The 27,941-nt window shown below is 46.9% G+C and overlaps 2 protein-coding genes and 1 non-coding gene across 4 annotated transcripts in view; 2 read left to right on the plus strand and 1 right to left on the minus strand.

The window, feature by feature from the left end:
• Positions 1-27,755, minus strand: timd4 (T cell immunoglobulin and mucin domain containing 4). Its single transcript, XM_015976484.3, has 8 exons — positions 27,646-27,755; positions 26,694-26,872; positions 19,871-20,033; positions 19,590-19,694; positions 19,428-19,507; positions 19,084-19,195; positions 13,922-13,955; positions 1-1,281 (listed from the first exon to the last, which is right to left on the minus strand). Exons 1-8 carry the CDS (start codon positions 27,695-27,697, stop codon positions 1,197-1,199), a joined length of 810 nt encoding a protein of 269 aa, XP_015831970.1. The 5' UTR covers positions 27,698-27,755; the 3' UTR covers positions 1-1,196.
• trnav-cac (transfer RNA valine (anticodon CAC)) lies at positions 12,315-12,387 on the plus strand. Its single transcript has one exon. It is a non-coding gene; the product is annotated as a tRNA-Val (tRNA).
• Positions 22,285-27,941, plus strand: part of pgap2 (post-GPI attachment to proteins 2) — a 23,877-nt gene continuing 18,220 nt past the window's right edge. Inside the window, exons 1-2 of one of the 2 annotated variants that reach the window (XM_070555431.1) lie at positions 22,285-22,420; positions 27,653-27,874. The gene's annotated coding sequence lies outside the window, so the exon portion shown is untranslated. Of the gene's footprint in view, positions 22,421-27,592; positions 27,875-27,941 lie in introns of those variants that run through there. The other variant, XM_054736943.2, reaches the window with a different exon arrangement.

Here is a 27,941-nt window from a genome sequence, read left to right on the forward strand (position 1 = left end):
CACAGCAAGAAGTCTTTTATTGAACAGTTCGGGTATTTGTTACAAAAAATTCAGAAAGGCGTCAGGGGCTTGTCAGGTGGAAGCGTGGGTCAGAACCAGAGAGAGCAGCAAGGGATAAGAGGAAGCAGGCGAGAGGCTTGAAGTCAGAAGACAGGTCCAAGGTCAAAAATCCAGGAAATCCAATAACAAGGCAGGGATCCAAACAGGGGCAAGGCAGAACTACGGGAGTCAGAACAGGGCCGAGGTCTGAGAGTCAGGTAACGATGAGAAGGCTGGAGCATCTACTTGCTGTGGCGTTCAATAATCTGGCAGGGAACTGGTTGCTGGCTGAGGAATATATAGCTGGTGGGACAGGTGACCAAGATGACATGATTACAGGGTGCAGGTGTGGTGAATTAGGTGGATGAGGGCCTGGCTGAGGAGGCAGAGGAGGATGGCAGCCTGTGGAACATTTGAGACGCCTCTAGCTCTCAACTGAGATAGACAGGTAGACAGACATACAGATACTTTATTACAGACTCAAGGTCCAGTTTACATTAAAAAGGGTATAAAAATAAACCACGTATAACACAAAGATATAAACCTTCATGTGTGTTAACGGACAGCTGTACCAATTTTTCTGAAGCTCAGACTGGTAGAGAATGACAGTTTATGTTGGACAAGAACCAATAACTTTTTTATCTGTTTAATCTGCTGATGAATTTATTTAAATTATTTCTCAAGACACCTGGACAGGAGTTAACTTGTAAATATTTTACAGGTGGGAAATATGGAGGTATAAATTGTATATCGGAATTCAGCTAAAAGGCATTGAGATATAAATTTTGGTCCATATCGCCCAGCCCTATGTTGCAGTAGGAGAAACATCCTGAATGCTGATATCTGCCCCAGAAACACCCAAAGAGTTTCTAACCAAACCAACATAGTAGCAGTATCAATTCAAACTGTTGTACGCAAATACCCATCCCTCAGGTGGACACAGACGTCTACCAGCAGGAAGGGTTTGGGTTCCTTTTGTCCAGCTGGAACTGAAAATTCAGCCGAGAAAGTCAGCAGGCTTTTAATTACACATTAACACATCATTTAGACTTAAAATATATTTATTTACATGTTATAACCTCCTGTCAACAGGTCTCATTCTGTTCCGTCACTGTACATGTAGAGCCTGTGTGCTGTGCTTCTGTCTTTAGAAGATTCTAGTCCAGAGTGTAGATGTTCTCCTGCACCGGTCTCCTCATACGGATCTCGTAGATGATGTGAGGAGGCTCCTCAGAGGAGAAACTAGAGGAAGAAACAAGGTGAGCGGGTCAGACGCATTATCTTTAATTTTACTTATTCAAAGCTTTGATTAATGTGTGCTGCACAGTTTGAACGCATTTTACTGGTGCACCACATGGTAATCTAGGTGCTGTGGAGGAAAAAATAGAAAACATCAGAGACACAAACGATGGCTGTGAATGACTCATGTCTACAGGTGGAAGAAAAATATCCACCAGCCCATTTATTTGTGGATGTCTGCAGCCTGTAGCACTATGGAGCAGAACCGTAGCAGCTACCTGGAGTCTGGTTGTTGCTACGAATCTGCTCCACACATCGCATCAGGGCATAGCATGTAGTTCACAACCGCTTCTATCTTTGAATATAATTTAGACGGGATTATGTTGCCAACCTGTACATAATAAAAAATATATGCCACCATTACATTGTTACTAGCAGAAATTAAATGTTAGCATTTCCAGTAGCTTACTCCTGAACATGTTAATGAAATAATACAAATCTACTGATCATTTGTGAATTTATTAGATATGAATAGACAAAGACAAAACAACACTTTCAGAGACTTTTAAACTTTGTACTCACCACAAATAAACCCATCAGATAATGAGATCAATCAGTTTATTGACAGGATAAAACTTCCTAAATTATCAGATAGTCAAGCTACAGTCGTGGACTCGCCAATAACATCATCTGAGCTCTAGGAAGCCCTTAAAACTATTCCCAATAGGAAGGCTCCAGGTCCTGATGGGTTTCCAGTGGAGTCCTACAAAGAATTCTGGATCATTCTGGCTCCATCCAACCTTCTTCTGAATGATGAGAGTGTTACAAGCCAATTTACCGAGCTAGCTCCACTCCACTAGATGTTATTCAAATCTCAGGGTTTGGCTTGTAATCGGTGTAGTGAGCATGGCATCAGTTACCAACAAACACCCTTACTCTGTAGAGAGTTGATTAGCAATCACGAAATTACCCAGGGCTTCTAATTCTGACCAAAATATCATTAAGTAGAAATAACGAGGCTCAAACACACCTACACACACCCTCAGTCCATGAAGCTTATGTACACTTCAGGTTAAGACCCTTGCCAGTGAAGAAATGCACTCCTCGATGTCAAATGGTTTTAATGACAAGGATGAAGGAGCCCTGCGGCGACATACAAAGGAGTGAGCAGAAGCTAACGGCAGTGTGAAGCAGCAGCATGGGCTGAAGAACAAAGCTAAGCAATGTGATAAAATAGGTAAATAAATGCAGCACAGCTTAGCATGCATACTGACAATGTGACCATTACATTAGCTTAACAAGTAGGTGAAGACTTACAGTAAGGATACAAGTCGAGCAGTAGCATAGACAGACAGCAGTGTGATGGTTTAGCAGTAGCAATTCAAATGAGAGGCAGCAGTATGTACAGTGAGGGATAGTAACATGTACCGTAAATCCTCTAATACAGGCCCGGGCCTGTATTTGACTCAAGCTCATCAAGCTCCAGGCCTTTATTGGAAGGAGGGCCAGTATTAGAGGCAGGCCTCTATTTCTATTTGAGCAAAATGAACTAATGGTTCGCTGGAGTTTTTGACAATTAAAAGTGCGCCCACACTTTCAAAGTTAAACACATTTCTTTTAACAACGGTAGTTCCTGCTTCAGCCCTCTCCCCCCTCCCCCTGCGCAGCGGCGCAAACTCACTGATGCGCCTGCAGCCTCTCAGAGTTCCTGCTGCTCTAAACATTAAAATAATTACTTCATTTTCTGTTCCTCACTTCTGATTACCTTCAATGGTGTCTGTTTGTTGCAACCAGCAGGTACAAAAACTAACTTGTTTTTATTTGACTATTTTTCTGTCCTGCCTGTTTTATTATCGTCCTGCATCTCCTCTCAATCCTAAAGAGAAACTGCTACCTGGGTTCATATATATTCACCTCATGAGTTACCTTTGAACTGCAGTTCTAAAAGATCTACCGACCGCAAAAACAGCGGAGCGCTTGCTGTTTGGCGGCCGTATCAGTGATCAGTGCGTCGGAGGACAAGGTGATGCGCGCAGCGCCCCGCTCCACAGCATGCAGCCAAATGCATCAGGCGCGAATAAAAGACAGAAAACATTAAAGGAAATGAACTGACATGAACGATCGCGTGTTAAATTAGTTTTTGAGGTGGTGACACCTGATTGTTACTGTGGCCGTGCTCAGGAGGCAGATCTACCGACCGCGAAAACAGCTGAGCGCTCCCTGCTTGCCGGCTGCATCAGTGATCTGTGCGTCAGAGGACAAGTTGATGCGCCCCGCTCCACAGCAGCGATACACATCAGGCGCAAATAAAAGACAGAAAACATTAAAGGAAATGAACCGACATGAACGATCGCGTGTCAGTACCTACGGTCCGGCACAGCGCGTTGCTGATCACAGAGAATGTGATCATACGATAATTCAATAGGGAGCGTGGTTTCACAGACGCGGAAGTGATAGAGTCGGTGAAACGCCGGCTGCTCTAGGAAACCCCCGAGCGTTCGAGCGTCAACGAAGTGACACGGAAATGCCGGGCTTTCCAGAAGTAAGTAAGATAACTTACTATGAGCTGATAGTTCGTTGGATTGATTGGTAGGTTGGAAACTCTGATCATGAATCTGAAGAAACGATGACTGAGCTGGAAAGGCGACTTCCGTTTATAGCCGCGGTTTGTGACGTAGGTGCGACGTGGAGGGAATCCCCGCGAGGGGCATGCTGGGAGTCCCTACTTCGCGGATTTTCACCTATTGCGCACAGGTCTGGAACGCATCTACCGCGATAAACGAGGGATTACTGTAGTTCATACACCCCCTACTGCTGCTCTCCAGAGTGTTCTGCAGCATAATCAGCACGTTCTCTTTGAACTTGATAGTGTAATGACCTGGCCGGGGTTGTAAGCCAGGTGCATTCTGGGTATTGTGTTATATGTGTTTCCTATCGTTCTGCTAGTTCCTATGTGCTGATTTGCTTGTTGTGTGAGTGTTATGTAAGCCACAGGGAAGGTGATGTGTGTTCTGTGGAGCGGGTTGAATTAGCATGGTTAACTGACACCGTGACTCTGTGTGGTAGGAGCATGATAGAGGATCGTGTCTGTAGCGTTACAAAGCGTTGAAGAAAAAGCCTAATAAAGGTCTGCGTGAATCCTACTGCCTCCTGCTGGTTGAGTTGGGGACTATAACCCTGCCGCTGGGACGCTCGTACTTGCTTGTTACCACATTCCATCCGGCCACAATAAGAGACCGGCCATTATTTACCTCCGCCGACTCCGACACCGGCCAAAATTGGAGACCCGGCTTTTAATTGAATACCGGCCTGTATTAGAGGATTTACGGTATGTGACTTCAGGCACGTCCCTGCAGGGGATTAGTCACCTGTACGTGACTTCAGGCACATCCCTGAATACACCTTTTTCCCTCTAGGCTTGATCGCAGCACACCCTAGTGGCCAGTGGTGACCTCTGCATCCCCCCCAGTCCAGGAAGCCGTGTGACACACCAGCGCAGTGGACTCATGACCTAACCCACTGGCCAGTTTCAGGTACATACCGCTTGGGTGGCCGCCTTACCCTATCGGAGCTCGCTGGCTGGGAGGAGGGGGGTGATGGGCACTGTTCCGGAGTCCACGCTGCTGGGGCAGCGGCCCCATTGGCTACTTCTGGAGGATTCGGTACCGGCTGGGCGGTGCCGGGGTTTGTGCCTTGTGGCTCGGGTGGTGTGTGTGACTGGTCTGGCAGGGGTCCCGCTGACCCCGGGTTGGTGGGGCCTAAGTCGTGTGTCTCGTCATTGCACGCAGGCAGGGGCGCAGCACTCTCTGGGTGAGTGCGAGGGGTGGCCGGGGTGAAGGCGCAGAGACAGCGCCGGTTGCGCAGGGTGAGGTGGCCAGACCCATCGACCCTGACACAGTATTGGTCGTGTCCTAGTGACTCCACTACCACCCCAGATCTGTCCCATGCCCGCGGGCTACAGCCAACTAGGTTCTGGAGGAACACCGCCTCCCCGACTACGAGAGGGCGGAGCGATCGTACGTGTTCTCTCAGAGATTCGGTGGTACGGGCCATCCGAGTCCGGAGGGCCTCTTCCTTCACCGCCCATGCCTGACGCCAGAGCGGACGGATGTGAGGGTTGGAGAACTTCTCCAGCCTATTAACGAATGACAGCGAGTCCCTGAGGGGGCGACCAAAGATGATTTGCGCGGGCGACAGGTCACAGTCGGGGTCAGGCGTATTACGCAGTTGCAACATCGCACGCAGAAAGCAGTCATGGTCGAGGCTCCCGGTTGGGCTGGTGTTTGAGACTAGTAGGCGCTTCGCAGTCTTGACAGCCACCTCCGCCTTCCATTAGACTGGGGGGAACCCAACCGAGGACACGCGGTGCATGACCTGCCATAAGCGGAGGAAATCCGCTGTGCGTCTTGCCAAGAACTCCGGGCCTCCGTCGCTTGACAACTCCTCGGGCACACCAAACGTGGCGAAGAAAGCCCTTAAATGATGGATAAGCCCAATGGAGCCCCCGAGATTGGTGCCCGCGGGAGAGCTTGTGACTTCCACCCAGCCGGAGAGGCGATCGCCAACGACCAGGTAGTGGTGACCCCTGTGGTCGAAGAAGTCTGCGAACACCTCCTCAAATGGCATGGATGGCGGTGATGCCGGCATGGGAGGTGTGGCCGCCTGCGAGGTGGCATTGCGGTTACAGTCTGTGCATCGCTCCCTGGTCAACTGGATGTCGTTACACATCCCCGGCCAGTATACGATGGAGCAGGCCCGTCGTTCCATTGCCGACTTACCCTGATGGGCGGCGTGGAGGTGCTGAAGTACCGCACGACGAAGGGACGTGGGGACAACGACGCGGTCACAGTACATCAGGACCCCATCTTGCGCATACACTGACTCACAGACCTTAGACAGATTGGCCAGCACCGGGTCCTTTGGGTCAGTGCTGCCCCCGTCTTCAATAAGGTGCAGGAGGTGGGAGAGGCATGCGTCCGCGACCGTCTCCTGTGCGAGGAGTTGCCATGCAATGGCAGCAGACTCCAGTGCGTCGCTGCAAATGGATGCCATATGCACAGACTCCTTGCTATCGGTCACATTCCATGCGCCCATGCCGCGGCCCTCATCAGAGCCAGAGGGCGAGGGATACCTGGAGGCTGCGTCGGCAGCGCAGTTGCTCTTGCCAGGCAAGTGTACAATGTCAAAGCGCCATTGGAGTGTGCGCTGTTTGAGCCTGAACAGGCGAGAGTTAGTTATCTCATCCAATGTCCGGTCCTCAAGGATCTTCACCAGGGGCTTATGGTCAGTGACCACGACCAGGTTGTCGCACCCCTGCGTGAAGTATCTGGTCTGCTCTACACCCCATGCTACAGCCAAGGCCTCCCCCTCAATAGCGGCATATCGCTGCTCAGCGGATGAGAGAAAGCGTGAGCCGGCCAGAGTAATTTTCCATCCATCCGGACAGCAGCCAGAGACACCGGAGCTGCAGGTGCAGTGCTGCTGGAGGAGGAAGTATCCAATGCCGCGCCTGGACCAGTCTGGCCGGAGGCAAGTGCGCCTCTCCATGTCGTAGATCTCTACACCTGCCCGGATAGAGTCCACGATGGCCAGCTTGGATGCCTGAAATGCTGCCTCTAACTCGGGTGACCACACAAATTTGCATCGAGGGCTCAGTAAGGGTTTAAATGGCGCCATTATGTCACGCAGCTGCGCGTAGTTGGCCACCTGATTGACTAGACCAAACCAGCTCCTGATGTCCGTGGTCGAGGTAGGTGTGGGGAAGTCCCTGATGGCTGTCAGGTACTTCGGGAGGGGCTCGATTGTAGCATCAGAGACCCTGAAACCAGCAAAATCAAAGTCCCTCTCAGCAAATTGAAATTTTGATGGGTTCAGCACGATGCCGGATCGGCAAACGTGCGTCAGGAAGTCGATTGTTCTCCACCAATGAGTGTTAAGGTCGGTGTCATAGTGGATGGCGTCATCCACGCACCTTTCCTTCTGTTCAAAGTCGGAGAGGATCGCATCAAAGCGGCGATTGTAGCCATCCCCAGACGACAGAAAGCCCTATGGGGCTCTGGTGTAACGCCAGCGGCCGAAGGGAGTGATGAAGGTAGTGAGATGACGGTCTGACTCGCGCAGGGGCACACTGTGATACCCATTTCAGGTGTCAGTGACAGTCTTCCAGGTCCCTTTCGGGATCCGGCGCGCCAGGTGGAATGGTGACTCTGTTGCGAAAGTCTCACTTTTACAGAATTTGTTAAGAGGTGAGATACTGACGGTTCTGCGGGGGGTTCCGTCGTGCTTCTGGGTGACCACCATCCGGTGGCACCAGGTCACTGGTTCGCCATACGGGACACGTTCGATGACGCCCAGGGACTCGTCCCGAAGTAGGTCGTCATGTACCCTCTGTTGCCAATGCAAGGGCAAGGCCTCCGCGGTGTGGCACGTCTTTGGCGTTGCCGCCGGGTCAACGTGTATTTCTATGGGTGGACCTTCCATGCATGGTAGTGGCCGATGGGGGCAAGTGTTGAATGTTGACGATGCGTACCTGTCAAGCAGCCATGCCTTCATCCGGTGATTATTCTCTGGGGAACATGGGAACGGCAGCAGTGTGATGGTTGAGCAGCAGCAATCCAAATGAGAGGCAGCAGTATGTACAGTGAGGGATAGTAACATGTACGTGACTTCAGGCACGTCCCTGCAGGGGATTAGTCACCTGTACGTGACTTTAGGCACATCCCTGAATACACCTTTTTCCCTCTAGGCTTGATCGCAGCACACCCTAGTGGCCAGTGGTGACCTCTGCAGCCAGCTGCTCCTTTTATGCTGAGGAGACAACTGACTTTACCTGTAGCCTAGGATGGAGGAAACAACTTATATCAATAACACATTGGGATGGAATTTGCAACCAGCATCTCACCTTTGCTCGGTTACCGACAGGAGACCTCACTCGTAAATCCTTCTTTCATTCCTCAAATCCGAGGAACTAGGTTGTATTTCACACAGATGAAAAAAGAATAATAACCCAAACGAAACCCCGACACAGCGGTTTCAAAAGTGAAACAACTCTTTGCCAAAAACCCGAGTTATAGCAAAGTTGAGCTGAATAAGCTCTCCAAAAATGACACTAGGTCAGATTATCACAGACAAAAAGCTCAAAGCAAAAGCGTCCTTCTTTCCATCTCTCTACCTCACAAACTCTTCCCAATCAAAGGCCCAAAACTCCTTAAAACTCTCAAAAGCCTTTCTCCAAAAAGCTCAGTCCATGACTGACTGACTCTCACTCATCCCATCAAGCTCTCACTTGAACAGACCCAGTATATTCCTTTTATTCACTCTGCCCCCCCTCCCTCGCAGTCATTTCTTTGTTTGCTGCTTCACAGGCCATCGTCTGGTCACATGGTCATCCTCTTCTCAGCGCCTCCTACAGGCTTCTCTCTTCTCCTTTGGGCCTCCAGCAAACTGTTGGGTGGGGGGAGAAGTAAATCTTCAGGTGATGTCATCGCCTCGTTCTCTGCTTTTCTGCAATCCGTGTTCCTCTTCAGGGTCAGCCCTCTCTACTCCTCTTCTTCCTCTCTCGGCCTTGGGGAGAAACAATACATCTTCTCTCCTTCGTGCTAGTTAGTGGGCTTATCGATTCTAAAAGTCAATGTCTTGTTTGGATTAACCATTAGCTGGTGCACCTGGACTTTCTTCAAAATGAGCCTCCTTGCCTCCTCCACTTCTCTGGAGGTCAAAAAGGTTACCACAGAACCGTGAGACCGAAACAGCTTGGTGACGGCAACTAGCAATTTACGACTTCAGGGGTGATAAGAAGCAAGGCTGTAGGGACACACACACACACACACACACACACGAATACACCTTGGGGAGCCTAGAATTGATTTTACATATTGAGAGACATAATTCAGACTTAATTCCATACATTGACCAGTCTGATTATACTCCATACAACAGAGAGAAATTAAAGAAAATGGTAGGCTACAGTCGAACATAAATTCAGCCAATATTAGTCTCCTGTTAAAACCAGGAAAAAACCCTGTAGTTCCTACCAGCTATCGCCCCATATCCCTTATTAATGTTGATCTCAAAAACATTTGTAAAGCCCTGGCAAAAAGATTAGAGAGGATAACCCCTTTCATAACGCACCCTGACCAAAACGTTTTCATTAACTTGTTAACTGCCAGCCGTTTCCTGATCAGAAAAGCCCTTCGCTGCCAGCGTTTTTCAGCGTATTTACTGGGGTTTTTTAAGAGTCACATTTTTAAGAATTATTTCGTGCTGTATTTGAAGGTGACTGTGTGGTCATGGTGCCCACCGTTGTGAGACGAGGCATTCTGATGATGTGCCGTGATGGTGGCAGTCCAGCCGTAAAATGGATCAAATATCAGATAAAAGCTTTCAGTGCGCAGGCCTCTAATGTCTTCGTCTTCGTCTTCGTCTTCCTCCGCTTATCCGGGTCCGGGTCGCGGGGGCAGCATCCCAATTAGGGAGCTCCAGGCCGTCCTCTCCCCGGCCTTGTCCACCAGCTCCTCCGGCAGGACCCCAAGGCGTTCCCGGACCAGATTGGAGATGTAACCTCTCCAACGTGTCCTGGGTCGACCCGGGGGCCTTCTGCCGGCAGGACATGCCCGAAACACCTCCCCGGGGAGGCGTCCAGGAGGCATCCTGACCAGATGCCCAAACCACCTCAACTGGCTCCTTTCGATCCGGAGGAGCAGCGGTTCTACTCCGAGTCCCTCCTGAATGTCCGAGCTCCTCACCCTATCTCTAAGGCTGAGCCCGGCCACCCTAAGGAGGAAACTCATTTCGGCCGCTTGTATCCGCGATCTCGTTCTTTCGGTCATTACCCAAAGCTCATGACCATAGGTGAGGATTGGGACGTAGATCGACCGGTAAATCGAGAGCCTGGCTTTCTGGCTCAGCTCCCTCTTCCCCACGACAGATCGGCTCAGCGTCCGCATCACTGCAGACGCCGAACCAATCCGCCTGTCGATCTCCCGATCCCTCCTACCCTCACTCGTGAACAAGACCCCAAGATACTTAAACTCCTCCACTTGAGGTAGGACCTCTCCCCCGACCCGGAGGTGGCAAGCCACCCTTTTCCGGTCGAGAACCATGGTCTCAGATTTGGAGGTGCTGATCCTCATCCCAGCCGCTTCACATTCGGCCACGAACCTACCCAGCAAGAGCTGAAGGTCAGAGCTGGATGAAGCTAGGAGGACCACATCATCCGCAAAAAGCAGAGACGAGATTCTCCTGCCACCAAACTCGACACACTCCACACCACGGCTGCGTCTAGAAATTCTGTCCATAAAAGTGATGAACAGAACCGGTGACAAAGGGCAGCCCTGGCGGAGTCCAACCCTCACTGGGAACAGGTCCGACTTACTACCGGCTATGCGGACCAAACTCACGCTCCTCTGGTAAAGGGACTGAATGGCCCTTAACAGAAAGCCACCCACCCCATACTCCTGGAGCGTCCCCCACAGGGTGCCCCTGGGGACACGGTCATAAGCCTTCTCCAAATCCACAAAGCACATGTGGATTGGTTGGGCAAACTCCCATGCCCCCTCCATCACCCTTGCAAGGGTATAGAGCTGGTCCACAGTTCCACGGCCAGGACGAAAACCACATTGCTCCTCCTCTATCTGAGATTCAACTATCGATCGGACCCTCCTCTCCAGTACCTTGGCGTAGACCTTTCCAGGGAGGCTGAGGAGTGTGATCCCCCTATAGTTGGAACACACCCTCAGGTCACCCTTCTTAAAGATGGGGACCACCACCACTAATGTCACCGGAAATAACTCACGGGTGCACACCCTCGACATATACATATATGGACAATGGCTTTCCATAGGCTCCAATAACACGTTTTTGAGGAGAAATGGGAGGTGGCCACCACCGCCATTTTGACCGTGTCACAGGTTCCGTCAAGCCCAGACAATTCCACAAAAGGGAAGAGAGGTGGAGCTGAGGGTGGGGCTGTAAGGCCGGGATCAACTGACGACACCCGATCAAACTAGCTACAAGCTAATCTGAAGCTAACCCAAAGCTGACGCGGAGGTGGGAGCTAAGCTAACGGAGGTAGCAACCTAGCTACAACCAGAGTTAACTGTGCACAACACCAGAGCTTCTGAGTCAGAGATACGCTGGGCTGACTGCTGGGTAAAACCGGGTGGAACACAGAGGTCTCCCGAGAGCTCCACAAGCCGGCAGCCCGCGCAGCAGACAGGAGCCGCGATCAGACAGAGATGCACCGAGCAGTGGGGTGGGGAGAAACGGGTGGAAAACAGGTCTCCTGAGAGCTCCACAAGCCGATAGTCGGAACCCAGCTCCACCAACATGTTATATTTCAACCTATTTTCTAAAGTGCAGCATTATGTTAAATGCACTGGGTTTTACCCTATTACATTTAAATTTCATGGTTAAACAGTACATGTTAAAATCTAAGCTCAGCTCGGCAGTGACCTAAAATACATAAATATAACTTTACTTACCGAAAAAAATGAAGTGGAGCCTCCTTGGCTATTAGTGCAATTAATACCACACCAAGTAGTTTTGTCCAACAATTGCACAATAATATCCAAAAAAGAATACACACACGCTGCAACTAATGGTCTAAGTTGAGAGACTGAAACTGACTGAACAGTTTTCAGGCGAGGCTGAGGCCTTTCCCCGGAGCTAGCTCTGCAGTCACGCGGGTCTGATGCTCATTAATTATACAAAATTTTAGGCTTTTAATACATTTAAACAGAAGAGTGACAAAAAAAATTCACCCCCCTCAGAGCTGTCATGAATGTAAACTAGATCATTTAAACCTAAAACATGTTTCGGTACCAGGCTGTAAACATGTTTATTTCTGCTGTGAAATTGGTATTTTTAACATGGGAGTCAATGAGGATTTGCTTGCTTCTGACACCAGCCCCCAGTGGATGAGGGTGGAACTGCAATTTATTTCACTTCCGCATTTGCCTCAATTTTTGTTCCGCATTGTGGGGGCTTGGTGCACACTGATTGCTTTCAGTACAACGTGGTGACATACGTCACTATCAGTTTCCGTAGTGTAGTGGTTATCACGTTCGCCTCACACGCGAAAGGTCCCCGGTTCGAAACCGGGCGGAAACATGTTTTCATCTGCCTTTTTATTTTGTTTTTGTTTAAGCTTGATGTGTGCTAAAATAGCATGTTATTTCAGTACTGGGCTACTGAAGCGTAAACGCTGGAACCGATGGACTGAAGAGCATTTTCAAACAGAGAAGAGGGTAAGATGTCCAGGAGCATTGCAGAAGTCTTCAAAGAGTTAACTAGATTGGTTAGCTCAGGCCATAAACCAGGAGCAAAACTATTAAGGAGGACTGGTCGGGTTGGATTCGAGAAAGGTAGATATAAGGCTGGAGTAGAGATGCTAGATCCAACCTTATTAACTTTGTCCACAAAGAAAGACAGAAGATTTTCACAGTTTGCATCAGAGTGGATGGAGGCTGTAGGAGAGGTAGGAGAGACGATACTACTGATGGTGTTAAACAGCACCTTGGGGTTCCCTTTGCTCTGGGACAACAGGTTGGAAAAATAGGCAACAGATTTAAACAGTGGCTAATAATGATGCTACTGCTGAGATGAGCAGGTGATTTAACTAACTAACAGGGAGGAGTAGGTTTTAGGAGGATGACGTTGCCTTGGTACCGACCTTTATCAGTAAAACTCCCTTGAGAAAGTCTAGCAATAGCTTTGTTGATTTAGGGTGCACCTGGAGAAAGCTTAGACTCCCCTTTACTGCTTTCCTGCCTGAGAGTCTAAGGAATGTCAAAATGTGTGCGCGTTAATCTTTGTGTGTGCTTAATAAAAGCTTTCTGAAGGCGTCAGTCTGATGAGAGTGAACTGCAACCCTTGACTGGTGTTTATTCTTCCTCTCCACTTTGCAAAGTCTAAATTGATTGTTTATGATTGGTATTGGTGTTGATCAATTGATTACTTTAACCCCCTGTGCTTTGAACTTTCCCTAAGGACACCTTGGATTGATAAAATTACCCAACAGTGATAACCACTACACTACGGACTTGGCTCAAAAGCCTGTCTGTAATTTTAGTAATGATCACCATGAGTGTTTATATCATGTTAGTCATTCTTAGAGAACATTTAATAAAATCTTGAGGTCGTGTTCATGTGTGCTTCAAGCTAAACACAGACCTTCAATTCATCCTCTCACACAAAGTGGTAAATATTAGTATGATGGTGTGAAGTTTTTTTAACTCATTCTCTGCCATTTTTTTTACTCTGTGGGCGTAGGAACGAGCCCCAGCACCGTGAGAACAAACATGTCAGCTCTAAAGCCGATCTTCCTCCCATACGTCACATGTCATGTGATCAGGAAGCAGAAAACCCATGTGTTAGGAGATTGTTTTAGGCCGCTGCTGTAAAAAAAAGTGAGGGGCGAACTGGAAAAGCTTCTGGTGATCACAATTCAACAACAGATTATGAAAGAACAGATAACTTTTGAAACGCGTGGATTCTTCCTGATGTAAGAGTCTCCTCTTTGTTTTGGTTGTTTTGGTTGTTTTGGCGTCGACATCATCCTAGCGTGCAACATTCTGTGACTACTACTATTACTAAAGTTATTAGCATTTATCTAATGTGGTGAAAAATTCTGCCTCAGACTCACCAGCTGGACTTCAGAGCTCCTCTGTGGATACCACCTGCAACAACAGCAATAAACCAGTTAAACTCAGACGGGAACTGGAAACGCCTAAAAGTGACTAAATGCATCTGAGTTCAGAAGAACCAAAAGAATAAATCCCTGCTGTCCTTGTTTCAGGGACGAAACTCAACTCATCCTTTTTTATATACCACCTGTAGTGCTTTGGATTGGCTACACAATAAATTAAACGATCAATAAGATGTGGTATTCCATACAAATGAATTGTCAATCTGATTGGTCTTTGAATATTTGACTTAATACTACCTTGGGTTCTTTGAATTTTCAGGGAACACACACTTCGTATTAATTCAGACAGAGTCAAGGATTTGGTTTATAAAAATGAATTTAATTCTATTTTTCTAAACTAGTGATTATACATGACCAAGTATGGATGAAATGATGGTTGCACTGGATGACAGATGATGAATGACATGATGGAACGGAAGCTAGATGTTTGTAGCAAAACCTTGTTAATTATCTGAGAGATCTTGTGATGTCTGGGTTGTAAAATCTGTTTGACTGTGTGGTTTAGTAAGCTAGAGATTATTCATAATCTCATCCGATGCCATTGTGCAGAGTCTACAATACCCTTGTGTGACGTTGCTCTTGGCGGTTCGGAGTAAAGGCAGCCAGGAGTGGTGAGTTTACCGGACATCGAGGCTACAGGAATCTTGTTCCCTTTTAATTCAGATCACCGGCCAGAAGATACTACCAGGGTCTTCAATTTAGACGTTTCATGCACATACACCACAAGTGCTGCAGAGCGACTGTGATCTTGGGGTCAAAAGAGAGAACGGTTCCAATTGCATTGCTCGCCTGGTCGGCATTGACTGGATCAGAAAGTCATCCCTATATTTAATAACAGTTGTTGACAAATTTAGACAAATCAGATTTTGACAAGTTTAACCATCCCACTGTCTTCATGGGTGACCCCTCCAGGAAAGTTGACCGTTGAGCAGGATTGATGGTTTATCCTTTGAGGTCCACGTGGCAGGGGTGAGGTGGTGCTCACTCCTGCCACGTGGACACATTAATCAAACACTTTGAATTTAAAACGAATTGTTCATTCAACAGAATATAATTATATGAAGTTTTAAAGTCATTTACGTCAGGGAAGATAGACTTTATTCAGAGAGTAAAAGATAAGGAGTCCTGCATCTTGCAGCCTTATATACCAATACCAACTCATGGTGTATGCAGTATTTGCTAAGAACGTTGGCTGAAGTTCATAGACTTCACATCGGCACCACGGTGTCAGATTGACCTGTATGAAGATGTTTGGCTAGCAAGTTCAAAGTTAACATCTGGCCATTTTGATGAAATACTCATCCTTTTGGTACGCTACACACCCTACCGATGTCAACCATGTCACCAAAGTGCTGAAAAGGTAAAAACGTCAACCTGGAGCAGGTTTATTTGGGGATTGAAGGGAAATCCAAACGAGGCCTGCATCAGAGCAAATAATACCCAGTATGCTTTGTGTCAGTGATACTTTAGAACTAGTTATTTTATTTATTTATTTTTGCTGAAACTCACATCTGGATCTGAACACGATCTGTAAATAACTTCCCAGGATTCCCAGATGTTTAGGAATTATCAGGAGTTTTACCTGAAAACCTGCGTTTGTAAGAATCCCTTACTGTGAAGGGTTGAAGATGCTGTGTGGCTCTGAAGAACAACGTTCTGGTCCTCTGACTGTTCTGCCAGTAGAACACTGACCCTAAAGAGCTGCCATAGAAATCGGAGGTGGACTCAGAAAACGGACTGAAAACATCTTCCAATCAAAAAGGAAAAAACTCATTTCAACGAGCTAGCTAACCGGAGGTCTTACTTGATAAAAGTCTGGACTACAGCATGATATTTCATTCTATGAACAATAAGATCACCTTAATGTAGAAAAAAACATGTTTTTATTTGTAAGAAGAAAAAGAGACTGAATCTGTGTGTTTGTTTCTGACCACAACTTCTGTGTCTCCTACTCATTAACCAGGGTTTAGAACTGAAGCATGAGTGGCAAATGTCTTCGACATAACCGGAAAAGTCCAGCTGTGTTCAACTAAATATCTCAGAATGATCATGCTGAGGATGACTGAGAGGCTACACCTTCATGCTACAGCAGCAATTCAGTCAGAAGGGAAACTGAAACTGAAATGTAGAATTAAAAAGAGAGATAATATCTCTCGTGTCTTAGCTTCCCTACATTGGCTACCTGTTAAATTCAGAATAGACTTTAAGATCCTTCTTCTCACATATAAAGCTCTTAATAATCAAGCTCCATCGTACATCAGTGATCTGATTGTTCCATACGTTCCTAACCGAGCACTTCGCTCTCAGACTGCAGGTTTACTGGTGGTTCCCAGAATATCTAAAATTAGGATGGGAGGCAGATCTTTTAGTTATCAGGCTTCTCTCCTGTGGAACCAGCTCCCAGCCTTAGTCCTTGAGGCAGACACCTTGTCTACTTTTAAGACTAGGCTTAAAACATTTTTATTTGATAGGACCTATGGTTAAAATCTGATGTTAGCCTAAATCAGGACGGGGGGGGGGGGGGGGGGGGGGAGTAGAGGGAGGTGGAGTGTACAGTCGGTAAAGACGGCTCTCCCTTGCCCTGCCTCCAACATGCCTCCATCTAAATAGGCTAGGTTATCCAGAGTTATCTCTGTAGTTATGCTGCTATAGGCTTAGACTGCTGGAGGACATACTGATTACTTTCCACACTCGACTACTTTCTTCTACAATTTGCTCTTTAACTGTATTATTTCCTGCTATTTCAGCTGTTAACTTTATTTTTTCTCTAAGTGTTTTTCTCCCAAGAAGAAGCTACAACGATGTTCTGCTGAGCTGTGGTGGCCTCATGGAGGGGGCCATCGTCTAGCACACTGCTGCTAACCACTTAAACATTCTCCCTCTCCTGATAATAACTTTATGCTTTCCTGACGTTGGATGTGCTACTGCTAGTTTACCCGTTTAATTATAAATCCACTAGGATAAATACAATAAAGTTTATCTCTCACCAAATAGAATATTTACTAAGAAATCACAATGTAACAATGGACAACTTGCTGTGTGTGTGTGTGTGTGTGTGTGTGTGTGTGTGTGTGTGTGTGTGTGTGTGTGTGTGTGTGTGTGTGTGTGTGTGCGTGTGCGTGTGCGTGTGTGTCTGCTCTGTCTTCTCGATCCCCAGTGAGTGGTGGAGGATGGCTGCTTATACTGAGCCAGGATTCTCTGGAGGTTTCTTCCTGTTAAAAGGGAGTTTTCCTCTCCACTGTCGCTGCATGCTTGCTTAGTATGAGGATTGCTGTATAGTCACTGACACTAGTCAGTGACTTGATGCAATTTGCTGGGTTCCTCATATAGGAACCTTTTTTCTGATTGGCTTAATGAACTGACCTGAATTGGAATGTTTATTATGTGAAGTTCCTTGAGACGACTCTTGTCGTGATTTGGCGCTTTATAAATAAAATAAAATTGAATTGAAATGTAGCTGCTGTCAGTTACAAGCTAACAGATTTTAAACAATAAAACTCAAAAGACTAAATGGTTCAAAAAAGCAAATAAAAATCTTGCAACTTTGCATGTTGTGAGATTTGATAGATACATTTATTTATATATTTTTATTTATCACCCATAACAGCTCCTAGTGGGCACAACCCAGTGTAGCGTACCCAAAGGTCGAGTTTTCTTCAAAATGACAAGAAATAACTTAATTTGCAGACATAACTACCCATCTGTCTGGCCTCCCAACAAGAAAGCACTCCACATGGCCTTGTTACCGGACAAGGAAGCCATAATATCTCAGCTCAAGGTCTCAGGCAGAAGAAGAGACTTCTGCACTTTCACTCTGAATAAAATTCATCTTCCTTCAATCATAAATGACATTTTATAACGTGATTATTGTGCAAGTGTCAGATAATCATCTCTTGTTAAATCCCAAAGTGTTTGAATAATCAGTGCATTTATCAATGATGTGTTAAAATGAATATTTTTCCTGTAATGATTCATTTCAGATCTTAAACTTCACCAGATCCGTGTTTGTTGATTTAACAAGTTAATCTATCTGTATACTCACACATCATAAGATTAATTTGACGGTTTTAACATCAACATCACATAAATCTGTAAAAACAGTTTAGCTTATCAAACCATACAGCCAAATAGATTTTTACAACCCACACAAGATCTCTCAGGTATTTAAGAAAGGTTCTGCTAGAACATCTAGCTCACGTTCCACCATTCCATTCATCATCTGTTATCTGTACAACCAATATTTCATTCATACTTAGTTTGTACAATCATTTAGTTTAGGAAAATAGAATTAAAATCATTTTTATTAACTATCTTCTGTCTGAATGAATATGAAGTGTGTTTATGGTCCCTGAATAAGTCAAAGAAACTAAAGTCTTCTGATTAAGCATTCAAAGACCATTGATATTTCATATTTACCTGGAACATCGTTTAATAAATATGTAGCTAATCCTTAACAGTACACCGGTGTCATCCACAACCGATGATGCTGATGTTTTTATTTCTGCAGTGATCCGTGAAAACTCGCTCTGCCCAGAGATTGTTCTGTGAAAGTTGTAAGAAATATACGGCGTTGACGCACTTTAACGAGCATCCCATGTGCTGTGTTTATCACTCTCGCGGAGTAAAAGTTCAGAAGGTGTGTTGAGTGTGTGATAGTGCTGTGCACGTGTGCAGTGTGGAAAAAGAGGGAGGGAGGCGCGATGCTGCACTTGGTCTCTGTTGGCTGCGTCAGCGACAGTTGATCAGCTGGTATGATTGGTTCTCTAAGGGTGTTGATCAGGATGTTTAGATAAAGTTTTTTTTTGATCGTTGGCCGAAGCCACACTTTGGAACACCTCCGCAGTCCACACATTTGATTGCACAGTAACGCAAACACTCCGGCAAATTCTTCTTCGTTGGTATTGGTCGGCTTCAGCAAACTAGGAATCAAATTTTTTTACATTTTAACAATTCTGGGAAAAACTGATCGTTTTTCCCGGTTCTAATCGATGCTCGATGCCCGACCCTAACCCTTCGACAGTGCTGCAGATTTCACTCTGGGAAAGAGTAACAACCCCGCGTACACAAGGCCCGGACAGGTTCAACCAACTTAGACGTACGTCTGAAGGCCATGAAGAGGAAAACTGCAGTGATGACCAACAACACGCTCAGGCACAGTGAGAGGACAGGAGCATTCATCTGAAGGGAGAGAGATGGTAGAGAGTCCTCCACCTGAAACAGAAAAGAGAGGGGTTCCTTCTTCTATTCTCTATTTCAGCTGCATGTTAACGATGGGCTGAAGGTTTCTACAACCACCTCCAACTATGAGGGGCTAAAGGAGACGAAGGAGTTTACTAAATACAGCAAATGTCTCAGAAGACATGTGGGACAGGAGAACTTGTGCACTGCAGTCCAGTTTATGTTGGTGTGTGTTTCGTCCCAGCAGGACGAGGTGGACACTCACTGTGATGGAGTCCGAGAGAAACAGGGTGGAGTTCTTCTTCAGAAGGTCTTGCTGAGATGACGGCGATGTTTTCCAGTTGACTACAGAGACGCAGGGAGACAGACAACACACTGAACCCATTCTGGTCAAACTGAGCTCGCCACACAGGAAGGACCCACCCACCTGCTGTCGTCACACCTTTGGAGGCCCCTGTGACCATCGTCTTGCTGACGGCGCCAGTCATCATGGTTATGGCTGTAGTTGTGCGAGGAAGACTGGAGGATGAAGCTGAGATAAAGAAAATGCATCAGCATGACCAACTAAAGCTGAAACTAGGAACCGTCTCTGGGTAGACATGTCCTTCAGGAGGAGGAATGAACCTTATCATGAGGGTGGGTTTAGATGTTTACTGAGTGTTTGGTTTGGACCTGATGTGGTTTCTGATGTTGTGTCTTGGAGCTCACCTCTAACTACTCTCAAGTTCATAATCATCTTCTTGTCATTAAAGAGACCGTCAATGTCCACCCTGCAGCAGTAGGGCCCACTGTCTGTCCATCGTACATTCAGGATGTCCAGGTCCATCTGTCCATCCAGAATGTCCCCTGTCAGACGGTACCGGTCATCCACCTGCAGCATCGAGGTCAGAGGTTAAACCCTAAACCAAGTTTGTGTTCTCCTGAGTCCATGTGGACATGTCCCCATGAGGGACATGATGGGGCCTGTTTTTAGACCTGGGTAGCTTGACCTTTTCTAGAATATTCTGCTTTCCTTTGTCTCTTCAGACGTCTCAGTTTGTCGTTTTTTCTTTGAAGGGGCCGTATTACAACCCAAACGACCCCGGCCGCAACAGGCCATATCATGAAAATGTACCTTATAGAGCTTTTTACCCTTTTCTGGTTGCATTCGTGCATTTTCCTGCCTCAGCTTCCATTTTTACAAAGTTAAGTTCCTGCCTGCATCCAAGAAAAAGTAGCCCAAGTGCATCATCAGGCACTGCTCCTCCCCGTGAAGCTGAAACCCGCTCTCCCTGGAAATGGGTCACAAACACCCACTTTCTCCTAGTTGCGGGCACAGAGCGATGTATTTCATGCTGCCATTGAGATTGTGACCTTCATGTCTGCTGCCACGGTTAGTCGATTCGTCACGATGACGTCGACAAACAAAATAGTCTACCATAAATGTAATAGTTTGTAATTGTTTATTCTATGAAGCATTGTTTGTTTTTTATCTTGCCTGATGCGGCGTCACTGCTGCTTTCTGCCTTTCTGCTTGAGGCACATGCACAGTAACGACCATCAAGGTCAGCCACTGTTTGGGGTATCAGAATCAGAATCAACGTTATTGTCAGTGCCCCAGCATCCTGAAGCATAGACATGTGTCTCCGCAGTGCAGCCTGTCCACGGTTACACACACAAACACGCAGAACACCTGTTAGACCGCGAGAGCGGCCATCAAGGCGCTCATTTGCAGATGGATAGAAAAGGGTTACGCGGGGATAATGGAGCATTTCAGAGTTACTCCCGACAGGGGAGGGGGCAAACATTAGCAGCGAAGACTTTAGCAAGTTGGTAAGCCATCACAAAATTCTTCACCAAAGGAAACTGGAGAACACAGCGCAAAGGAGCAAGTCAGCAAGCGACAGGCTGACGAATGTTCCTGCCAAGTCGATATCAAGCCCTTCCATACAACAACATGCAATGCTCACGTTCTCCAGAGAACCACCACAGTCCGTCTCGATAGCAGTGGGTTGGGCGGCGGGCTAACAAAGTGCCGCAAGATATTTGGACGTTTTAAACAAAGCCCGGGTACCACAGAACTTGACCAGTGACAAGTAGCATGAAAACTGCGCGAACAACTTCTACAAGGTTTACCAACCCGTTGGAATTAAACGCTCGCAATGGTTTCACACCTCCTAGTAACTGAGGCTGAACCAGCTACGCTGAAGCAGCAGAACAACCAGAAATCAGTCCTGCTAATCGAAGCTGAGTGGGGGAAACTGCAGAGACTGGAGCTCCTGCTTGAACCATTCAGGTAAGCCCAAATTAACATCTGTCAGTTTTACTGAAATATGCTTTCATGTGTGTGTAATTAAAAAAAGGAATGAACCTTTGGTAAATACTTTCAAGGAAATTTAACTAGAAAAACAGACTTAAATAAATATCCAGCTGAGTTTATTCTTCCTTATCCACCTCAGCAGGTATGTGACTGAGTTGCTGGTTGGTGAGACCTATGTCTCTTGTTCTGTTGTGCTGCCTGCCATCTGGACCATGTCATGGACACCATAGATGATGATCCAGCCTACGTGGTAAAGTTCAAGAATGCCTTCCAGAAAGGCCTGGCATCACATGGTTCAAAGTGGCCACAGCGCTGGATCACACTTTTAATGATTAGAAATGTCTCCCAAGAGAAAAGAGGGGACAGGTTAGGTGGACTTTTGAACCCAAGTTATTGAATCAAATCTTTAAATAGCACTTTTCACACATCCGACATCATCCACCTGTCCATCTATTCATTCATTCGCTCGTTCGTTCGTTTGTTTGTTCATTCATTCATTCATTCATGGTGGAGAGGTCTGCATGTTCCAAGCGGCAGAGCCCAGAAGAGCAGCTGCACTGCAGCCCTCCACAGCAGAGGGTGAACCCGCTCACACTCCTGCTGGGGTCTGACTCTGACAAGGAGAAGGTGTGAAGAAGTGCAGCGCTACAGAGCAGAGCCCAGCATCAATGAGGGCTATTCTCAGCCATTATAGGTGAGATTAAAAAGAGATGACTTAATTACAGGTCATGATTAAATTGTCTAAAAAAAATTATTTCATGACAGCACTACTTGTTTTCTCTGGATGTGGCGAGAAGAACAGATATCGGAGAGCCCAGGAGGACTGCCGCTGGGTCACCCAACCTGCATTAGCCGACGAGGTGAACGCACAGCTGGACTCGGACGACATGCTACTCTATCAGAACGCTGATGGTAAACTCGACGTGGAAGAGTGGTGAACGTCTTCAAAACCAAAATCGGTACCATTCATTTACTGTTACTGTGTGTTTCGTTTCTGTGCTTGCACATAGCAGCTTAGCGGCGCAAAGCAGTATGTTTCAATAATCTACAGAAAGATTAAACAATCACTGCGTGTAACTTCAGGAAATATTCATCGATAGCTCACCAGAATAACATCTCCTGATCTGAGTTACGCACTAGCGGTTGTTGTGGTCCAGGACTTGATCTGGCCAAGTGAGCCGACACTTGGAAACATGCTGTAAAGCCAGCTGGCGCCGGAGCTCTGCCAGTCTCAGGAGAATAGATTGGATCATCTTTTAGTTCCAACCTTTGGTGATGTCATAGTTTTCACAAATGACTTTTTCTTTCCTTACCAGAGCTAACAACAGTTAGCACGCTCCAGTCAGAAACTGCCTGCAGCCAGCTCGCTAAGATCCTCTTCACAGTTTTCATGACTACGTTAGTTATAAACGCAAGTAGGACTCTGACGTATGGCTCAGACAGTTTACTGCAGCTGTAAACGCAATTATCCATAACCATTGGGACCAAAATCCAGCTAGGGATGTGTGCTAAAGGCAGCTCTTCACCGTGTACAGAAGAGAATTTAGATTTTCTATGATTTATGACAAGATTCCTTAACAAAATAAAAGCAAACCTAGTTTATTTTTATATAGATGGTAAACGGTTGTTAAACAGAATTTTTACAATTTTCAGGCAGCTAGTAGCTACATTGGTTTCATTTGTTCCGACCCAGTTCCAAACGTAACTGCCCCTCCCTCAGCTCCACCTCTTTTCCCAGTTAGGATTGTCTGGGCCTGACTCAAAAAAATTTGTGGCGGGAACCTCCCATCTTTGGCTTCAACCTGCCCCCTGGTGGAGCAATGGGCGGGCTATGTCCATACGCTCATGTGTTGATGGTTCTGACTAAAGGCTGTATTTTTAGTTTGTTTTCATGTAAAGTCTAACATCAACAGTCAGTAACACCAGTGAATAGTTTAGGTGCACTTTTATCAATAGATGAGTCTTGTTGTTTAGATGATTTAATGTTAACCGACGTCAGCACAGCTTGAGTTCAAGTAGGAAACACTAGACGTCACCATTTAACACACCAATCCCAAACTTTGATGGATGGATAAAAAGACCCAAGTCAGCTCATGCAGGTTTGAAACTATGGATCCCAAGAGATGCAAAGCAAGAGAAGGAGGAGGAGGAGGAGGAGGTCTAGGACACCAGGGTGGAGGAGGTGAAAGAGGAGGAGGAGGTCTAGAACACCAGAGTGGAGGAGGTGAAAGAGGAGGAGGAGGTCTAGGACACCAGGGTGGAGGAGGTGGAGTAGTTGGAGGAGGAGAAGGAGGTCTAGAACACCAGAGTGGAGGAGGTGGAGTAGTTGGAGGAGGAGAAGGAGGTCTAGAACACCAGAGTGGAGGAGGTGAAAGAGGAGGAGGAGGTCTAGAACACCAGAGTGGAGGAGGTGAAAGAGGAGGAGGAGGTCTAGGACACCAGGGTGGAGGAGGTGGAGTAGTTGGAGGAGGAGAAGGAGGTCTAGAACACCAGAGTGGAGGAGGTGGAGTAGTTGGAGGAGGAGAAGGAGGTCTAGAACACCAGAGTGGAGGAGGTGAAAGAGGAGGAGGAGGTCTAGAACACCAGAGTGGAGGAGGTGAAAGAGGAGGAGGAGGTCTAGGACACCAGGGTGGAGGAGGTGGAGTAGTTGGAGGAGGAGAAGGAGGTCTAGGACACCAGGGTGGAGGAGGTGAAAGAGGAGGAGGAGGTCTAGAACACTAGTCAGTGACTCGATGCAACCTGCTGGGTTCATTATATAGGAAACTTTTTACTGATTGACTTAATGAACTGTATTGGAATGTTTACTGTGTGAAGGTCCTTGAGATGACTCGTCATGATTTGGCGCTTTAGAAATAAACTGAATTGAACACCAGGTGGAGGAGGTGAAAGAGGAGGAGGAGGAGGTCTAGGACACCAGGGTATAGGGCAGCGGTCTGCAAATGCCGGCCCGCGAGCCCTCTCTTTCTGGCCCCCAAACCCCGCGCGCACCCCCCACCCCCGACAGCCGACCGGGAGGTGTAGGATAGATAGAGCTGAGGAAAATAATCAAATAATCAATGCATGAGATGCGGGCATAAACAACTCTGCATCATAGAAGAGCACCATAATCAGTTATAGTGGAATGGGGTTTTGTTATTTTAACGGCGGCACCAGCGCAGCATCCACATCTGTCAGAGCGGGGTTCTCCACATTTACCGAGTAGAAAACTTTGGTCCGCCTTCATGTGGTACTGCAGGGCTGAGCGCTGGAGTTGTAACCTGAGACCGAACCCGAACCGGATCAGCCCGATCGGCTTTGTTGGATTTGGGCCGTGAATTATGTTAATTGAGCGGGTTGTCGCGCAGCGCGCTCCGCTCGCTTGATCAGCGACTGAGATAGAGAGAGAGGATCGGAGGACGCTCCTCCAAACACACGTTATTATTTTCATAATTTCATTATTATTTCTCCTGGAAGCGTTCAGTCAGACCGAGTGCTGTGATGTCGGGAGATCCGGTCTTGGGGAGGGAGCAGGGTCAGTGACGGCGGCTGCAGCGTAATCATCTTAGACACGGAGAAGTTAAAAGGAGAGAGAAATAGAAGATAGAAGTTTTTGTTCCACTTTATTCTTTTGTGTCATGATGATAAACTGATGTTAAATTCAGCTTAAAGAGAAACTGGGAGGAAGCTTTGGTTCATTTGAAGTTGCAGGAGATCTTGTCTCCTATCTGCTCCTCCAGAGACAGCATGGACATGAGAGTTACATGGTGGGGGTCCCACAGGACAGCTTAGTGCAGTCACACAGCCGAGCTGGAGGGGGACAGGTGTTGTCCTTCTTTATATAGACCCTTTTATTGTTTGTAAACAATATGACGTCAGCGAGAATGCGCGCGCAGCTTGGCAACAGAGAATGGCGTTGTGTCAGGCTTTATCAAGCTACGCTGCGGGGTTATCACCGGCAAATCTTGAATGTTGTATTATTATTAAACTCACTTTAACGAATGGCAACAGACTCCCGGATCCCTGTGGCATTACGGAATGGGTGGAAGATGTAGGTGCGTGGCCAGATATCCAGTGTCTCGATATATATACGTTTTTAGTGGAGAGGCCCAGTAAGTACACACGTGAGAAGCTAGGCGCTTACAAATGGTTAGATGCATACAACTATGTTGTCTGTGGCCACGTACAGAAAGTAAAATATCACCACATAGACTCTGAGTTTTGCGTCTTGAAGGCAGAAGTCCTTCCTAGCCAAAGACAAGGACACAAGACTGCTACGTACGAGGCTTGGGTCATAGTAAACGAACCAGAGAACTACGTCTTCACAGCCAACTGTACCTGCATGGCAGGGTGAGTATAGCATAGGTTTCTTTTTTTAGCGTGCTCAGAGTACAGTCGTGTTAATTTTAGAGAAATACAGTTTATACTAATATGCAGTGGGAAAATACAGATGAATTAGAATGAAATGTTAATTTGAAGCATGAAATAAAGCGTATAAATTTATATGTAACCTTAGTACATAATAACCTTACCTGATATAAAATGGGCGCTACAAACTCGAGCATTTCGGATCGTGTTTTCCGTCCAGTTTTCATCAACCCTTTTGATGGCCTGCAGCCACAGACGCCTCCGATTTTGTTGAAATGGATGTGCTCCCTTCGGAATTCTGTAAAGTTTCAGTCCACTGATTGAAGAGAAGCGATGCTGGCATCCATACACGCAACAACCCGACATTTTTATGTGCTCAGAACTTCAAAACAAAGGGTTTAAAACGCTGTTTTGGTATCGAGTGTGAATGAGGAAGCCTTCACTCTCGTTGCCAGGCCGCGCGCGCAACTTTTGATGACGTAGGTAGTAAAAGGGTCTATTGAAAGCTTGTGTGTTATGTGTATTACAGCCAGCGATCCAAACAGCAGCAGCAGCACCCCCACCCCCCCGCCCGGCCCTCTTGTGTCTGGGTCTTTTTTGTGAGTGGCCCTGAGACCATTATAATTGAGGACCCCTGGGAGGTCTGGAACACAAGGGTGCAGGAGGTGAAAGAGGAAGAGGAGGTCTAGGACACCAGGGAGGAGGAGGTGGAGGGGTAAGGAGAATGAAATTTGAGCCACATTGGTTGACCACGTCCTTGCCCATGAAATGACTATGAGGGAGGCGGGGCAATGAGATCAGCCAAATGTGAGTCGCTTCACTGTCGTCTCCATCATCAGAACCCCCACCCCCCAAACCAAAGTCGAAGAGAAGCTGGATCATACGGACCTTCGAGATGACACCGTTCTCGTCCGTCTGCACCAGGATGTTGCTGCACCAGAATGTCCCACAGCTCCGACCCCAGCAGACCCGACTGAGACCGAAGCGCTTCACAGAGTACTGACAGGACAGAGAGGCCACGCCCCCTTCCCTCACTTTGAAACAGGAGCCATGTGGCAGAGGTCCACCTGCAGTGATAACACAGAACAGGTCAATTTTACCCCTGATTTTCTGATAGTTCTGCGTCTCCAACAACTGAAAAACCCTAAAAACAGGTCGGAAATTCCAGAACCTGACCCGAACCTCCTCTTAAGGAGGCTACACTTCCAGACAACAGGGCTGTAACTGCCTTGGTGCCACTCTCTCAGTCCTTGCAACGCCTCCTTTGGACACATTTTTCAATAAGGAGGTGTGGGTGGAGCAAGAGTCCACCCAGGCAATGACTGACCATTTAAACAAACTTTGCAAACAGAAGAATGTGTCCGTGACACTTGGCCACCCGGCTCTGGCATCACTTCCTGTTAAGCTGCTCCATCGAGGACCATAGAGGGGAATGAGCAGAGGGGCTTGACGGATGGATCATGATCCCACCATTACAAATGGAAATGTGCACAATGATTGGATGTGGTTTTCCAGGACTGAGTGTTTCATAGACAATAAAAAGGATTCATTTGTTTAACAGAGATTTTAATTCATTGGTTGCCATTGGCTTGTGAACAGCATTTGAAGCCAAATAACAAAAAATGCTCCAGAAAAACATCTCAGCCGTTCCTTTTAGAGAATTTTAAAAACAAAACCAATCAAACATCACAACAACAGACACCATTAGGTCTCCACAAAGACGCATTACTAACCCAGTCATTTCCTGTCTTGTTTGCAACTGGTGAGGAGAACCAAACTGTCCTGAGATGTGCCGGCAGGGGTGACCTCACAGAATGACATCACAGCGTTTACGTCTCACCTGACAGGACGAAGAGCACAACGACGAAGGCTGGAGGCGACACGGCAGCCATCCTGATCCAGAGTTTGAATGTCTGATGGAAACACAACAGTGAGGCTCTGTGACGGAGGTTTGGGGTTCACCGAGGGAGGAGCCAGGACTCATACTGCGTCTGTTTGTGTCCATCCATTGCAACATGAAGCGCGCGTCGCTTCAGAATGAGGACAAGGCTGTCAATGTCACAGATCAAGTAAGAGTAGCCTGTAGTACAAGTCTGTATTAATGAGGATGGATGCAGAGTGTTTACAAGTAAGGAG

The sequence above is a fragment of the Nothobranchius furzeri genome, chromosome 10 (assembly GCF_043380555.1).
Source record: "Nothobranchius furzeri strain GRZ-AD chromosome 10, NfurGRZ-RIMD1, whole genome shotgun sequence".
Classification (NCBI taxonomy): domain Eukaryota; kingdom Metazoa; phylum Chordata; class Actinopteri; order Cyprinodontiformes; family Nothobranchiidae; genus Nothobranchius; species Nothobranchius furzeri.